This window comes from Phragmites australis, chromosome 4 (assembly GCF_958298935.1).
Source record: "Phragmites australis chromosome 4, lpPhrAust1.1, whole genome shotgun sequence".
NCBI classification, from domain to species: Eukaryota; Viridiplantae; Streptophyta; class Magnoliopsida; order Poales; family Poaceae; genus Phragmites; species Phragmites australis.
The window spans coordinates 9,882,543-9,899,112 of record NC_084924.1 but is presented as its reverse complement, the minus strand read 5'-3'; the positions used below and the strand labels follow the sequence as shown (position 1 = coordinate 9,899,112).

The window sequence follows — 16,570 nt, the reverse complement described above, 5'->3', positions numbered from 1 at the left end:
TAGGACAGGCATTTCCTCACTGGAACTGGAGCCGGAACGCTGGAGACGGTGTCCACCGGCCATTTTTTCTGTGGAAGAAAACAAACAAACAGATTCAGGGATGTTCCCCCTACCTGGCGCCCCAGCTGTCGGAGGATTAACTCCTGTCGCAGGGATCCCGAGAGACCCCTTTTTAGAGATTCGGCCAGGGGGATGATCTTGAATAAGTTTGTCGGAGAAATGAATGAGAGTAAATGCAACGGCCGGTGGTGGGGGTGATGATCTAGTGCAAAGAGAAGTAAATGCACTGGAATTTAGACAGGTTCGGGTCGCACGGGGGCGTAATACCCTACTCCTGTATGGATGTAATAACTGTCCTGAGGAAATCCCTCAAGGATGTTGCTGATTACAAGAATATGGGCCTAACTAGGAGCTTGAGGCTCCTTGTTCTTCGGCTGGGACTGTGCCTTGTGGCTTATGTCGTTGGATTGGTTTTCTTGGCCCTATCCGTCCTCTTTTTCTCTTCTGTGTGCCGGCCCTTTTATGCACTCGTCGACTGTGACATGCCCCGAACGGGAAGGAGGGGAGCACAAGTTCCAAGACACCATGACTGGAAAAGGCGTCATCATTTCTTCTGGGTGAAGTGACCGGGGGTGGAAAACGCGACGCACGCCCGGTCACCTGTCACCGTAAACACCCTGGCAACGGGCGCCGTGGAGAGGGCCCACCGGGCAGCCGCAGAGCAACCCGGCGTGCCCGCCCTGTCTTGTTCCTCTGCCACAGCAGGGCGGCAGACGGAACGCCTTGATCCTTGCGATGTTATCCCGAGACACGCCGGATGATACGGGACGGAACCCGTGCAATTAATAGCCCCACGCCTCTCTGCCAAAATATGGCAAGAACTGACACCGCGGCGGGAGCAGTTAGGGATGCCAGGCCACGCACACTCATTAAATGCGGCCTCGGACCTTCTGACTGATTGACACCTCATCGGCGGGCCCCTCGGGGGCCTTTCTGGGTCGTTGGGGCACCGAGTGCTCGGGGGTACTGTTCACCTCCCCGAGCGCTCTCTCCCGAGAATACCTATCCTTGTCCTCGGGGTACCGGGTGCTCGCGGGTACCGTTCACCTCCCCGAGCACTCTCGCACGATCCTTCGGGGAACCGAGTGCTCGGGGGCTGCCACGTGTAGCACCGAGCACTCTCTCTCGAGCACTCTTGCTCGATCCTTTGGGGAACTGAGTGCTCAGGGGCTACCACGTGCAGCCCCGAGCACTCTCTCCTGAGCACTCTTACGCAGATCCTCGGGGAACCGAGCGCTCGGGAGCTGCCACACGCAGTCCCGAGCACTCTCTCCCAGAACTTGGCTCTTCTGATCGTCGGGGGACCAGGGCGCTCGGGGGTGACCGAGTACCTCTCCGAGCACTTTCTTCCCGGTACTTAGACTCTGTGTATCATCGGGGAACTGGGGTGCTCAGGGACCAGTGACTGTGGCCCCGAGCACCTTCTCCCGGGACTTAAGTTTTTCTCATCCTACAGGAGGGATCTCGCGGGATGGTGCCATGTGACGGATGGCTGGCCTGGCCTCGGGACTCAAGGACCCCCGGTTCTTGATACACCGACACAATCGCTCACAAGCAAAGACAAGTTTTTGAAGCTTTGAAACCTCTGAGCAAACTAAGCAGAGAAGAGAAGAGAAGAGAAGAACAAGAAGCCTCAGGCTCTAAGATAGATAAATATTTTTGTAACCAGCAACATCCTTGAGGGACTTCCTCAGGGCATTTATAGTATCCATACAGGAGTAGGGTGTTACGCTCCCGTGCGGCCCAAACCTGTCTAAATTCCGGTGCATTTACTTCTTTTTACACTAGGTCATTCTACCACCACCGGCTGTTGCATTCATTCCCATTTATTTCTCTGACGAACAGACTCAGGATTATCCCCCGACCAAATCTCTAAAAAAAATCTCTCAGAATCCCTACAACTGAAATTAATCCTCCAACAACATTCTATCTGTTATTTGCTAAAGGTAACAAACGAAACAAATAATACAGCTATACACATTCCATCTTTAACAGAGTAAAGAGAGAAGGGGTCATGCAATGCAGGCTAGGGGACACTCACCAGCAGCAGCAGCTAGCTAGCCCATGTAGGCTTTGTAGGTGGAGTGTTTGCCCTGCGCACCCACCCCACCATATGCTCGTACGTACCAAACTCAGATCAGTCACTGCTCACCTATAGCGACAAGTGAAAGCGGACCTGACGCCGGCCGCGCGCACGCAGACGCAGGGAGGAAGGCGATGAACAGACACTGTTCCCATGCGCCATGCCGGTCCTCCCCTAGCCTCCTTGATGGAATGGACATATCCATAACTATTTACTGCTACATCTCGGCATCTCAAAGGCAAGAGATAGCAGCTATGTCCTAGTAATATAGGATGAGAAGTAAATAGAGTGCAGATAAAATTAATATAGAGAGGAATCTTTTTCATGCGGAAAAAAATTTGGAGAGCTATTTTTTAAAGTAGAGAAAATGAGATATAAGTCTAAGCATTATGAGGTATGAAAAAAATATTTTTTTAAAAAAAACATGCTGTGAGAAATAAGAGATAGTAATAAATTATAACTATCTGAGATGCTAAGAGAAATTAAAGATAGTAGTGGATTATAATACCCGTCGAAAGATTAATGCTGCAGCGGCTAGTCTCTGGACCAGAATCTATATCTGCCACTCCCGTTGGTGCTGCGATCGACTGTAGTCTGTAAGGTGTCAGGATAAACTAGTAAACAAGGGCAGATATATCAAAGGGCCATTCAGGATTGTGAATTTCACAAGAGTCCTTCCCATGAAATCATACTATTATTTTTTTTGTAACATATCTTTTGATGAACATTGCAGGAGCTTACAATTCAATTGTGAGATGAATTGGGAAAAGAATCCTGGCTTTTAGCATTCGACTGTGGTCTATCAATTTCCATCCAAACATGGATCTGTCCGGGATGAAGTCAGATCTGTGTCTAGCTACAGAAGCTGCCTGGGAGCATAAGCATTGTGTAACTTTCCATGGGCCATGGCTGCTTTAGGCTACAGGAGAGCCAGCGTCTGCTTCCCTCTGACATCCCGAAACGTGTGCCCCAATAACGGCATTGAGACCAGATAGAGGCAAATTCCACTTTGGAGGCAAAAGGTCTGGCCCCCTCACCTCACTACCACTCTCTCTTTCCCAAGAAGCGGACCGGTGCAAATTGTGGCAATTAGCCAATTATACTTAAAGAAAATACACACTCCAATCAACTCACAGGCAGAGTCCACATGTACAGCCATGAAATGAAATGATGCCAACCACTTGCCTCTATCTATTTCATAATTTCCGAACTTTTGTTCTCGATCAGGAATCTAGCTAGGCAGGCATGAGTTGGTTTCAGGAGAAATTCAAGCAGGTTCTATCCAAAAAGAAAAGTTGGTTTTAGCGCACTTATGTCTTCGACAGTCCATGTCGAGCTGATCGTAACTGTAAGGCATCTGCGACACTTATGCATATACTCCTGTGCTGTTGGGAAATATTGTCACTATGAATGAAAGGAACTTGCTTGAATGGACTGTGTACTGGAATCAGTGGGGAAAATCTCGGTCTTTCAAAACGAATAAATATAGTTCACTGAGTTACTGTTTACTTGTACCTAACACAAAAATAAGCGAGAAGAAAATTAGAATAATTGCTATTTGTAAAGTGAATATATGTAGAGTATTTATGTGGGTCTCCGCAGATAATTCATTTCAAGTGAGCATTTTGTCCGACCAATTTCTATTTCATTACACCGACAAAACGAATTGTGCAAAAGAAAGGAAATAAAGTAATTAACATAGGGCACCAGTTAACTATGAGTTGGTATCACATGTATAGGTTAATAATAACACATAGAATAAAAAGTTCAAGTAGGAAGATATAGATGTGTTAATGGAAACAATAGAAAGAATAGATGACAAAAAGACTTGCACATCCAAAAACACACATGTTGCAAAGATGTACAACTGCAGTTGCGCCAGATGAGTAGTTTGCTTTACAGAAGCACTCCTTCACTCCCAAAAAAGAGAGGAAGAAGCACAAAATTAAAGGCAAGCAGGCAGCATTTGTTATTCTCAGTTTCGATTGCCAGTTTCAAATTTTACTGCGCGATGCGGCGCACCTCACTCTAAGAAATGCTATGCCACCTAGCTAGCACTGAAGCTAGACTGATTGTGTGGTCAGAACTTTTTTTTTCTTTGAGAATGACTCTGCGTCAGAACTGAGAAATGTACAATTTCATTGTTTTGCAGTAGGGTTTGGGGGTAAAATCAGTTGCCCATGCGGCCATGGCGCCCCCACACCTTTTTTTTTCTGTAAGAAATATTCGCTGATACAGGGGTTATGTCTTCGTGCAGCTAACCGGCCCAGCGGCTCTCAAGATCTTTAGCGAAACCTAGCGAGGTACATGGCTTTTTTGTCAGAGTGGTCCATTGCATGTGATGCATATCTGCTTACTGTATGGTAGGAGTAGTTAAGATGAGCCTTGCAAACTGTCCAAAAACTACAAAAGCATTAGGAACGGTCAAATTTCGGCCTTTCATTGAATTAATTAGGTTTTGCTGAGTTCGTCGATCGGTGGGTGCTGAGTCAGTAACTTGATTGTATTCGGAAAATGAACAATGCCTTTGCAGTGATGTGCTTGTTTCCTAGAAAGACTATATATGCATGTTTGCCTTCGTAGTAATGTGCATGATGGATCTGGGTGTGTGAAGCCTTTTATGTAATTTCGGATGTACATACTCTCCCTCTAATAAGTGTTCAGAAAGAATTACGTAAATCTTAAAAATAGTATATAAATTTTAGAAAAAATATATTTTTTACTTATAAAGAAGTATATACATATCAAAAAATAATATATACATACCAAAAAATAGTATCTACATTTTAAAAATCATATATGCTTTAGTTATAATAGGATCAACTATGGATCGATATATATATATACACACACATTGTTTGGCAGATTGGATTAAAGAATAGCATTTTTTTCTAATTGTCGATCCTTTTTTGTAATTGTTTATCCTTTCTTGTGTGGATTTTTTGTTTCCTTTTTCGCTATACTCTAAGAGGAAGTAAGTCAAATGCAAAAAAATATTTAAAAGTGGTTTCAATAAATTAGCTAGATGATCATAGTGCCTTCCAAGCTGTGCATTGTATTGCAAATTACATGGCGTGATTAACTGCATTCAATACTTGGGCTTCGCAAGTGGTTTGACTGCAAATTTGGTATCGATATACTGCTAAAATTAAATTAAATTTGGTACTCCTTCTGGTACTCCGATCCTCCTGTTCAGACTAAGTGATATTAGGACGTGGACACTATCTTCAATACAAAACTTTTGTGTTTGCATCATACGCTTAAGAACTAACAAAATTATAGGATTATTGAAGTATATTTATGAGATAAATCTGTACTACATACAGTTATCATACATCGATCTAATCACAACAAATCGTATGCCAATATTAAAATAGTTTCGCTGCTGCAACCCAAAACGTCACTATATTTTTTATCAGATACTAGTATTTTTTTCTGGCTTAGGGCAGTCGTTTTGTGTGACGTCCACATCGATCACATTGTATTACATCAAGCATAATTAATAATGCACTCTCTATCACAACTCATACAGGTCCCATATATATGCCTAATGTTGAGAGAACCAACACATATGACCACATCGGTCCCCTACCATGTTTGAACACTACATATAGCTAGCAATGGTCCTTGGGTGTGATCGATACCCCCACAATGCATGTTCAGTGCATACTCAAATTCATGTGGATGTTACAAAAATACACGGCCTTTGGTTTCCCGAAGAAGGATTTCAAGGAGGCGCATCCGTCCTAACTGCAGCTACCACGGACGCCAATAGTGTTTCAACATGCACGCAGCTTTTCCCCCAACAGTGCAGGTCCTTGTATTCTCCCTCACCTCACCTCACCTCACCTCATCCACACGAGCACACAGCAGTATCCCTCCCCCTTCCTCTCTCTATAAGATAGCACAGCCCTCTCAAGTAGGGGAGACGATTGAGTGTCTCACATCCAACAAATGCCAGGCTTCCTAACCACAACACAATTCTCTAGTAGCTGGTCTCCTACACAGGCTATGCACATGAGCCCATTCCCTCTCTGGATGTGGAGCTAGCTCAAGAGGATGTACAAGTAGTCTGCTAGGACCCAATCATCTCCCTCTCTCTCGGCACTTGCATAGAGGGATGATCTGATCACCTAGACCTCTTAAACACACACTCTCTCACCTCCGTCCGAGACACAAGCCTAGACCTTATGCATGGCCGGACACATCTGATCATACACAGACACACACTCCTTCGCTCTCTCACGCTCATACACAGACACACACAGCTCTTAGTCCGACCTAGAGAGGGGGAGAGGCATCAGCCATCAGGGGCCTTGGAGTCCCATCAGTAAAGCACATGTTTCCTTTCTGTGATTCCCCAAGCCCCATGGACATGCCGCTTTACCAACAGCTGCAGCTCAGCCCAGCCTCCCCAAAGCCGGACCAATCCAGCAGCTTCTTCTACTACCCTTGCTCCCCTCCCTTCACCGCCGCCGACGCCAGCTTCCACCTCAGTTACCATCTAGGCAGTGCCGCTGCCACCCCGCCACCCGCCGTGATCGACTCGCCGGAGCTGCCGATGCACCCGGTGATGGAGCAGCCGCCGGCACCAAAGCTGGACGCCGGCAATGCACAAGGTGCCAGCCTCGACAGGGCGGCGGCGGTGGCGAGGAAAGACCGGCACAGCAAGATATGCACCGCCGGCGGGATGAGGGACCGGCGGATGCGGCTGTCCCTCGACGTCGCCCGCAAGTTCTTCGCACTCCAGGACATGCTCGGCTTCGACAAAGCCAGCAAGACGGTGCAATGGCTCCTCAACACGTCCGAGGCCGCCATCCAGGAGATTATGACCGAAGACGCGTCGTCGGAGTGCGTGGAGGACGGCTCCAGCAGCCTCTCCGTCGACGGCAAGCACAAGTCGGCGGAGGAGCTGGGTGGAGGAGATCAACAGCAGAAGGGTAATGGCCGCAACGAGGGGAAGAAGCCAGCCAAGGCAAGAAGGGCAGCGACCACCCCCAAGCCGCCTAAATCGGGCTTTGCGCACCCGGTCCCCGACAAGGAGGCGAGGGCGAAGGCGAGGGAGAGGGCGAGAGAGCGGACGAGGGAGAAGCACCGGATGCGGTGGGTGAAGCTTGCATCAGCAATCGACGTTGAGGCGGTGGCTGCGGCGAGGGACCAGCCGAGCACTAACAATTTGAACCACCACTCATCGTCCAGGAACATGATGACGAGTGCTGCAGCTGAATTGGAGGAGATGTGCTCATCAACTCTCAACAATGGAGGAAGGACGCAAGAAATCTCAACCGCGAACGAGGCAGACGACGTGATCCTAGCCTTCGGCCATGGAGGATATGGCGGCAGCAACTACTTGTGCCAAGAACAATGGGAGCTCGGTGGAGTCGTCTTTCAGAACTCACGGTTCTACTGAACACGAGCACCACCAACGTACGGTACTAGAACTAGTCTCTGCAGTTACACATATCCTTGCCCCATCCCATGAGCTCGTCAATAATTTCTTGCGTTAATATGTGTGTATTTCTCTTTCTCGCCTTCGTAATTGACTGTGTGACGATGAACCTGGTTTGGTCATCGCATGATGTATTATGCCAGCATGCACTCTGTTGATTCATTAATGGTATCTAATCTATGTTAACTTTTGTATCGCCAAACTGAATCTCTCTCTAATGCGGGAGATCAGCACATAATATCTGGTGGTGGAGGAACTCATCTAGGAAGCCAGTATAAATCAGTTTGGTTGCTGGAAGAATGAAAAGCAGCTAGCTGAGGGCTGAAGGTCAATTTCTCCTACCATGATATAGCTTGAGTGCATGTTAAGGGTTCTTGACGGCTTTATGGTGCTGTAGATTGTGTGTAGTTCATCGGATGTTTTCATAGAATAATTACACCATTCTTGGATCAACTAATAGCCCTTTTTATTGTGTTAGAATTGAGAATTAACAATTTAGCTAGTTGCTTAGATTTCCTAGTTCCCACTATATTTTCTTGATGGATTATTGCAAATCTGATTCAAACTTCTTAAGAATCCCTCAAGGTAAATTAATGCTATTCGTTCGACATCTGTTCTTATCGAGCTTCCACGAGCCTTATCTTTATGTAATTCATTCATGCTAAAAAGTAATTTGCGTCGGCTGTTACTCCAATTACATTTACAGACCTGATAGTCGTTGATGTTGGAACTATAATGGTACTTCCAACTAGAAATGATTATGCATTGTTTCAGTTTGTATATATACCAAATTACCAATTACTTTTTCATTGGACATCATGCAGCTAAGTAGTATATGCTGAAAGCTACTAGCTTAGTTCATAAAGCGGCACATCAATGTATTTGCTACTTCAGATCTGGCCAATGAATTCAGTTATGCTACTCAAGATATAACTATCGCTTGCCTGGCCGATAGAAGTGTCGTAGGCCCGTGGAGACAACATCATCGTCAGGTTAAAGTGAGTCGTTGGCATCTTAATTTTGTCAACACATGCAGCTAACTTGATGTTAACACTAGAAAGAGTAAGTGCAGATTTTCTACACTTGGATGTATCACGTATCTACACCGAAGCTAGCTTTGTGCATTTCTACATTTCAAGAAGTTCTAAAAAAGTGCATACATTATGCACATCATGTTAAAATTTGCACATCTGTAAAAATTTATGCAAAAATATGTTCATGTGTGCATTTTTAAAAAACGCAATAAATTAACATTTTCTATATGCACAAAAGGTAAGTTATATCTTGTCTGTTTCACAATGCACAAATAAAATATTATTTGAACAATTTTCTTACAGATTTTCTTATCTTAACAAGATGGATACGTACAGTTCTTTTTTTAAAAAAAAATGGAAGTGCGCATCTCTAACCTAGGTGCGGATCTACGCCGAAGTGTATAGTTTTATCTTCCCCAAATGTACAAGGTACTTATATACACAAGTCTTGTAGCATTGATTTCAGATGTGAACACATTTCTCCATTTACAATTGGTAAGACGCAGTTTATCTGTAGTAATAATTTTTGCTAGAAAACCACTCTTTCCAGACCTAACTGAAAGCCAAATTGATTTTAGACTGATATAATTAAACTAATGCGAGATTTGAAGTTCGGTTTCCCAACTATGCGACTAATTACCATAGCTAGTTAGCAGCATTCAATTAAGTTATACCATGTAGTGATCAACATCAGATTAAGACATTGCAAACGCTGGTCATTTATACATATGCTACCTAGCTTGACCTTATTGTCAGATTAGATGCTTAGCGCACAATTTGTATCTTCAAAACTAAATACAATCAAGTGAGAAACATATTATTAGCTTTGATAGGGCCGCAACCCCTGAGTAGATCTTTTTTAGGTACACCACTCATGCTCATGCATGTTTTAACCCACGCTAAAGACATATTAAAAGGCTCTAGATCCTTAGTGTGCAACCACACACATCCACTTAAAGCGTACGTGTGTGCGTACACTAAGCCTAGCTCGGGACTCATCCCGAGAGCAGATAGGGTTAAAAACCCCGAATGAGCACGTGCGCTGAAGCCAGGCTTCAAACACGGGTTGGCGTTGCTAACCGAGCTAAGCTCGGTTCTCAACCCCTGAGTAGATCTGATATTGTGAGATATGTCATGAGCTTCTGAGCACAAATTCTCTAAGACCACTCTCAAAGTCCGAGGAATAGTCACTCTTTCACAACCCTCTCAAATTTTCAAACCACAGACATTTGTCCTTTACGATATTCTAATACTAAAGAATAACTTAGAGCATGCTTTGTTATATGCTACAATTTGCCACAACTTAGGTAGCTAACTATATATTGCTAGCGTTTGGTTTAAGCCATACTTTTGACATGCCACATTTTTCTAGCTCCATGTCCCACCTATCATACAAACAAACTTTTGCCAAAATTTACCTAAGCTGTGGTTGACTATTTGGACGCCACGAAGGATTGTGGCTTGTCACACTTCGGCTAAGAAACTTTGGCAATCTATGCCACTGACCCAAACAGGCCCTGAGCCTCCAATCCTCTTGTATGGCCACACCCCGCACCGTATATTTGAGCACACTTTTGTCCTTCAAAGAGAAGTAGAACACTTCTCCAATCTCATAGGATCGCGAGCTCTTGCTAAAAAAATGGATTGAGAATGCTGGCATCCCGGCCCCCTTCTTGCTTATATGCGTTTTTATTTTTTGAGATAGCTCTAAGTAATGCCCTAAGGCCCCACATGCACGAGAGACATGTATACCAAAACTTCATAAAGTTAAAAAAAAATAAACGGAACGAAAGACATGTATACCAACATGTATGTGCAGTTTCCCAAATAAAAATTCATTAACATAAAATATTGCATGCCTAAAAGGAAAACCTATATCTATGCTCTGATTTCGTAGTCCTTCACTGGCAACCTCAACTTCTGCCATAACAAGAACTGCAATTGATCTGTCACCGCGATGGGCCCTAGCAGTAATATATTGTAACTGTTTGTGCACGTAAATTGTACACCGATCGATAAATTCCACCCACACAATGCAAGCTATCAAAGGTCACATGCTGTACTACAGAGGCTTAGGACAAACAGTGTGTGCACATGTATCTAGTCTTGTCATTCTCAAGTACTTTGTGTTAAAAAGGCCAATAAATTGTATCTATGCAACAGGCATACGTACGTACCACATCAGGACTGCGTACATTGAGCGTCACAGTACGTAGTACCAGAGAACTGTCCGTTCTGCAGCCGGCCTATCCAAGAAGATGAAACCAGCTGCACACCCACTTGAAATGCAGGAGCTTCTACTCCCGAAGCAAATAATTCCCGTGTTCCAAAGGGCAATGTCACTAGGCCTATGCATATAGCATAGGCCATGAGCATGCAACCATGCATGATGCATCACAACTTAATTCAGTGTGAAGCACTTCGATTTGATCCAAACCTGCATAGACGTGTATAAAGTATAAACTGTTCGATTAATCAGTGGTGTAATTCATTGAACAAGGTTGTCATGCAAGCAAAATTGACAACAATATATATCCATCTTTGAGCAAGAACAATAATCATTCATAGCAACATTTTAGATATCGGGACATCCATATTATCGCAGACAGAAAAAAAATTAAGGAGCTCGGTGGATATTGACACAAGATCTCAACCTGATCTAACTATGTATGCATAGATCTATCTAACATGTAAAAAGATGCTGAACATACCATCCAGTGGAAAAAGACCGAATTGAAAGGACCCACTGTCCCTTGTGCGAGCCAAGCAATTCTGCTAGACGCCATACAATGTAATGCATGCGGGACATCTAAGAATGCAGACTTCATGTACTTTCTCGGAAAATATCAAACCGTAGAGCAGTTTAATAAGTAGTCTGTTTGCCACAATTAAAAGTGTGAAGCCATAGAAAATATGTGCGGGATTCATTATTCAAAAACCTAGATATATAAAAAATTCGTAATCTTAGACTTTTATGCAATTTTGTAAAAGATATGATGTGCTTATTATAAGCAAAAGAAATTCAATAGTCTTGTACTTTTGTGCAATTGTCTAAAAGACGATATATTTTAAGAATAAAAACACGGACTAGACAAATGACCACACAAACCAATGTATGTGCCTCCACCCTTGACTAAACATTGGAATCCAATTTTCCTTCCGGACATATGACCAGTTACTTGGGAGAAAAGCAGGGTTTAAACAGATTTATTCGTTACTCTGATAAGCTACGGTTGCAAGTACACTATCCTTAGGCTATATGAGTCGGTACCTTTAAGCATACACGAAATTTATTCCTTTTTTTTGGTAGAAACACAAATGATATATAACAGAATAATACCCCGTTTCATATGGTATATTAGTACAAAGATCTAAAAAGTAATAAGAATATAAAATTGATAAAACAAGTACAACTACTAAAGAGTGACAACCGTATCCTGTGTTCTAGAAGGATATGGTTTATGTGGGAGCCTTGTCCAAATTTAAAAACAAATAAGTAGAAAAATAATTTAGAAATTAACAGTAAATACGTGCCTTATATATAATTTTTAACAAGATTGTTAAAATATGATATAGGGCTGAGACGGAACGGAACACTAAAGATCAAGTGGGCTTAATGTTGTTTTGAATGCATTGATCGCACTAATTGGAATCTTGATATATTCTCTGGACCAATTGTTAGTAAATTTGTATATTTGCACATACTTTGGTTTCTGAAACATCATTTTCACCACATGTAATTATTATTTAATTGCATGTTGCTAATGGTGCATGCTAGAGTTGGTAATCTGGTATACAATTAGTCGAAGCAAACCATGTAATCCAAATTGAAGCATGCATAAGGTCTTCTCGTTGTGGTCAATGCAGCCTGTGCACATTGATAAGTAATTTCAACAGGAAAGAATGTATTATGTGAAATAACTTAGCTCCTAGTAGCATGCTATCCAATTATGTTAACACCGAGTCTTGCAGTGTAGAGTTATTCAATGGATTAAAAAAATGTTACGAAGGTTTTGTCATGGTTCAATCATATAAAGGTTAAAGGGTTAGTTTGTGGAAAAAAATTAAGTCTATACTAAGCCGGAAATGTATGTGCTACCTTTCCACTTGTATCTGGGATCATGTAACAAAATAAATGTGTATCTGCAACAAAAAATAGGGTATGTTTATGTCTATATGAAGGACATAGGTACTGGTCGAGTTCAGGCCACACAAAGTATAGTTATCCATCTTTTCAATATTGATTGTCTTCCTTTGCCATGGGGGCTATGTTCATTCAAAATTATCTACTATAATTAACTAGAATACCCAGTGCATGGGATGGAATTTGTCATGGAGTGTACATTCAACTTATAGAAACACTATTTGTTCTTTTATATATAGAGCCAAACTTTCTAAAATCTGAGTATTAGTATGTTTGAAACTATCAAGATTTGCCATATAAAAAATATATCGCTGAGTTTAGCATTTATTACTTTAAAAGCACCATGCATATTCGATAATTTTAGAGTAATGTAGTTATATATATGAAGTATTGGCTAAGTTCAGTAACATAAAAGAAGAACATGTCATAGAGTCAAGAGTCAAATACAACACTACATATGGGAAAGAGATATATGTGCCTTCAGCTGGCCTTAATAAGGGGTCAAACCTTTCAAATTGTTCATGTGGTCAATTCCAAACTCCATATACAATTAGAAATTATCGCATAACTCATGAGTTCGGAGATCAACTGCAAATAGAGGAAGACAATTAATCAAAGCATCCGTTGACTTCAATCTTAGACCGAATGTATCATGCATGACGCAGGGCTAGCTGACTCTCATGCATTGAAGTTTTCTGGGTAAATAATACGGAATTAGTCCTTCACGTCACAAAAATATTGAATTTTATCACCAAGTACTAATTATTTAATTCTATGATCGAATGGTCCTTGACAAATTAATTCGCCTCAATAATTTTTTGGTTTAAGGAAACGTTAATTTTTGTTGTTTCCATCTTTGTAAGACTTTATCTGCTGATGATATATATCAGTTACATAGTATGTACAACATATTAGGCTTGGTCTTATATATCAAGCTAAGATGATGCATGGTTATATATAGTGCTGTACAATAATTTTAACAGCAAAATAACTCACATGCATAAAAAAACATATTGCCTATCAGATAATTTCCGGCGCCGAAACTGCTAAACCCTAAGACGTAGAATATGAAAAGTTTAGTCTTAGGTATGTATAGATGTATAATCTAACCAACAAATCATAATATTTTAATGGAAATAATATATCATAAAGTTATAAATAGGATCTACTTCTAGTCTTTAACAAATTGATCTGTAACATAACCTATAAAAACATTTTATTAGAATTTGGGAATATTTAGTATTCTTATCATGTCAAATGGAGGTTAGCCTGTTGAAGACATGCATATCTCATAGTAGTAGATTAACAATACTCTTTTCAAATTTGCAATCTGTTTTTTTTAAAACAAGTGTAAGGGCTCTGCTATTCGTTTAACATGAAGAGAATAACAACGCTAACAGCAGCCCTAAATTTTGACATTCTTTACAATTTAGCTAGATGTCATTTTTGCTAGTTCATTATCTCTGTAAAATCGACTATATATAGTTTCTGTAAATCTCAATAAAAGATATTTTAAAGACAAAAATGAACTGATCTAATAATTACTCGAGCATATGGTTCTTCAACTTGATTGATACTAGAGTAGAGAGCTGCTCTTACATTCTCGATGAAGGTTCTTATATAGAATGATAAAACGAGAAACTAAATCCCAATTAATGTGTTCTGTCTTTTAAGGTATAGAGCTACAACTGCTGCTCTTCAGGATCTTAGATAGAATGAGGAAAAAATGAGAATTAAAACAATGTTATAGGCCGGTACAAGAGCATAAGTAAAATAATGCATCATTTGCTAGCTTGCTTAAAACAAGATCACTATAATTGCTAGCTCACCTCTAGAATTAAACAGCTGTGTGCTCCAGTCGGCGCGTACCAAAGTTCCAAAGCATAGCCTTCCCGTTGTGCAAGGAATCATTCTCCACCTCGGCCTCGATCTCCTGGGACGCAGCCTTTGTTGCGGACTCGCGGCCGACTGGAGCGCGGCCTCTGCCATGGCCGCTCGCGACGCGGTCTCCGCCGCGGCCTCCGGGGGACGCGGCCTCAGCCATGGCCGCCTGCAACGCGACCTCCGCCGCGGCCGCCTGGAGCGCGGCGGACACCCGGGCCTTCGCCGCGGCCTCCTGGAGTGCGACCTCCCGCATCACGGCTTCCGCGCGCCGCTGCCGCCTGCCTCGAGTCCGTCGCCGCTGCCAAAAGTTGATGGCCGGCTGTGCTTCGGCTAACTGGACCGTGGAAGCCGAGGCTGACAAGAGCACGTCAGTCGTCCTCCACTGAGTCGTCAGTGTCCGTCTGTTACGGCTACCTGGAGCGAGACCATAGCAGCCTCCGCCGCAGTCGTCTAGAACCCGTCCAGGTCAGTCCCGGCGTTCGCCGCGAACACATGTCCAATGGTCATGAGTCTGTCCTGACTAGGAACATCCAGTAGTTCCCTGGGGAGGAGAAACTAAGAGACGAAGTGACCATTGATCTCCTTCCCAGCAATGGCATCTCTCTCTCTCTCTCTCTGATATATTATGTCTCGGCGTGATGGAATCTCCTGCCTTCTTGAGGAAATGATTCAAAGTTTCTGTAGCAAAAGGCTGCAGATATCCATTTCTTTTCCAGAGAAGAAAACAACGGAACAAGAAACGAAATGCATTCCACCTTCCACACGTCGCTTGGCTGTGGATAAAACTGGGGGATGAGGACAACTTTTACTGTTAGCCCCAGGAAGATAAAGCAACTACGTAACAAACAGGAAATGTCGTTTCCATGGTGTACGAGCCATCCAATCTAATAATACTAGTACGAGGCTATTAGCCTGCCTTCCTTTTTATTTGAATAAATTTCATAAACTCATCATTTTTTTCTAATAATAAAAAATTCACCATTTTTCTTGACTATTTCACAAACCAATCGATACTTTACTTTGCACAGAATGTCACAAATTCAAGGCTTTTACGTTTTCGGTCCCTCTTCATAGTTACTGTTCATTATCACAGTGATTTTCTATCACTTAAAAATTAGTGGTCTTTTTAAGTATTCTATAATCCATTAGTAACTCATTTTAATTAGATTAAAAAAATATTTATAGAATTTAAACTAAAATTTAAAAAAAGTCTACTTTTATAACTTCTAACAATTGTTAGTGCTTCAAATAAAATCTCAAAATCTGAAAATTTTATTAATATTTTTTTTATATGATGTACTAATTTTCTAAATTTATTTTTAGTCATAGGTTATATGTTGAAAAAATGAGCCCTTTGAAATGCTCAATTTATATGTATTTCAAATGAACTCATTTTTCACTATAAAAATTATATCTACAAATAATTTTAGAAATTAGTACATCACATAATAAGAATATTAGTGATTTGTTGTAGATTTTTGAGATTTTATTTGAGATCTAACAATTATTAGAAGTTATAAAAGTAGCTTGTTTCGAAGAATTTCAGTTTAAATCTTACACATAATTTTTGATGAATCAATTTAAAATAGGTTCCACATGGATTATAAAATATTTTTAAAAAAAATTAAGATTTTTAGAGAAAAAAAAGACCACTAAATTTTAGAGAAATAGAAAACCACTACATAGTGAACAGTGACTGTGAACAGTGACCGAAAACGGAAAAAATGTGTGTTCTTGACATTCTGCTAAAAGTATCAGTGGGTTTGTGAAATAGAAAAAAATGATGGTTCTGTAACTATTAAGGAAAAAAATGGATAGATTTGTGAAATTTAATTTTTTATTTTGTGTGGAAAACCAGCTGCTTGCTAGGTGTGTGACTTGTTAACGCACACGTGGCTTGCTACCTGTGGCATTGG

At 41.7% G+C, this 16,570-nt stretch overlaps 1 protein-coding gene across 1 annotated transcript; it reads left to right on the top strand.

Moving 5' to 3' along the window:
* The first annotated feature begins 6,119 nt into the window (after nt 1-6,119).
* Nucleotides 6,120-7,785, top strand: LOC133914171 (transcription factor TEOSINTE BRANCHED 1-like). Its single transcript, XM_062357310.1, has one exon. The coding sequence runs from the start codon at nt 6,483-6,485 to the stop codon at nt 7,551-7,553; it is 1,071 nt and encodes a 356-aa protein (XP_062213294.1). The 5' UTR covers nt 6,120-6,482; the 3' UTR covers nt 7,554-7,785.
* The last annotated feature ends 8,785 nt before the right edge of the window (nt 7,786-16,570 follow it).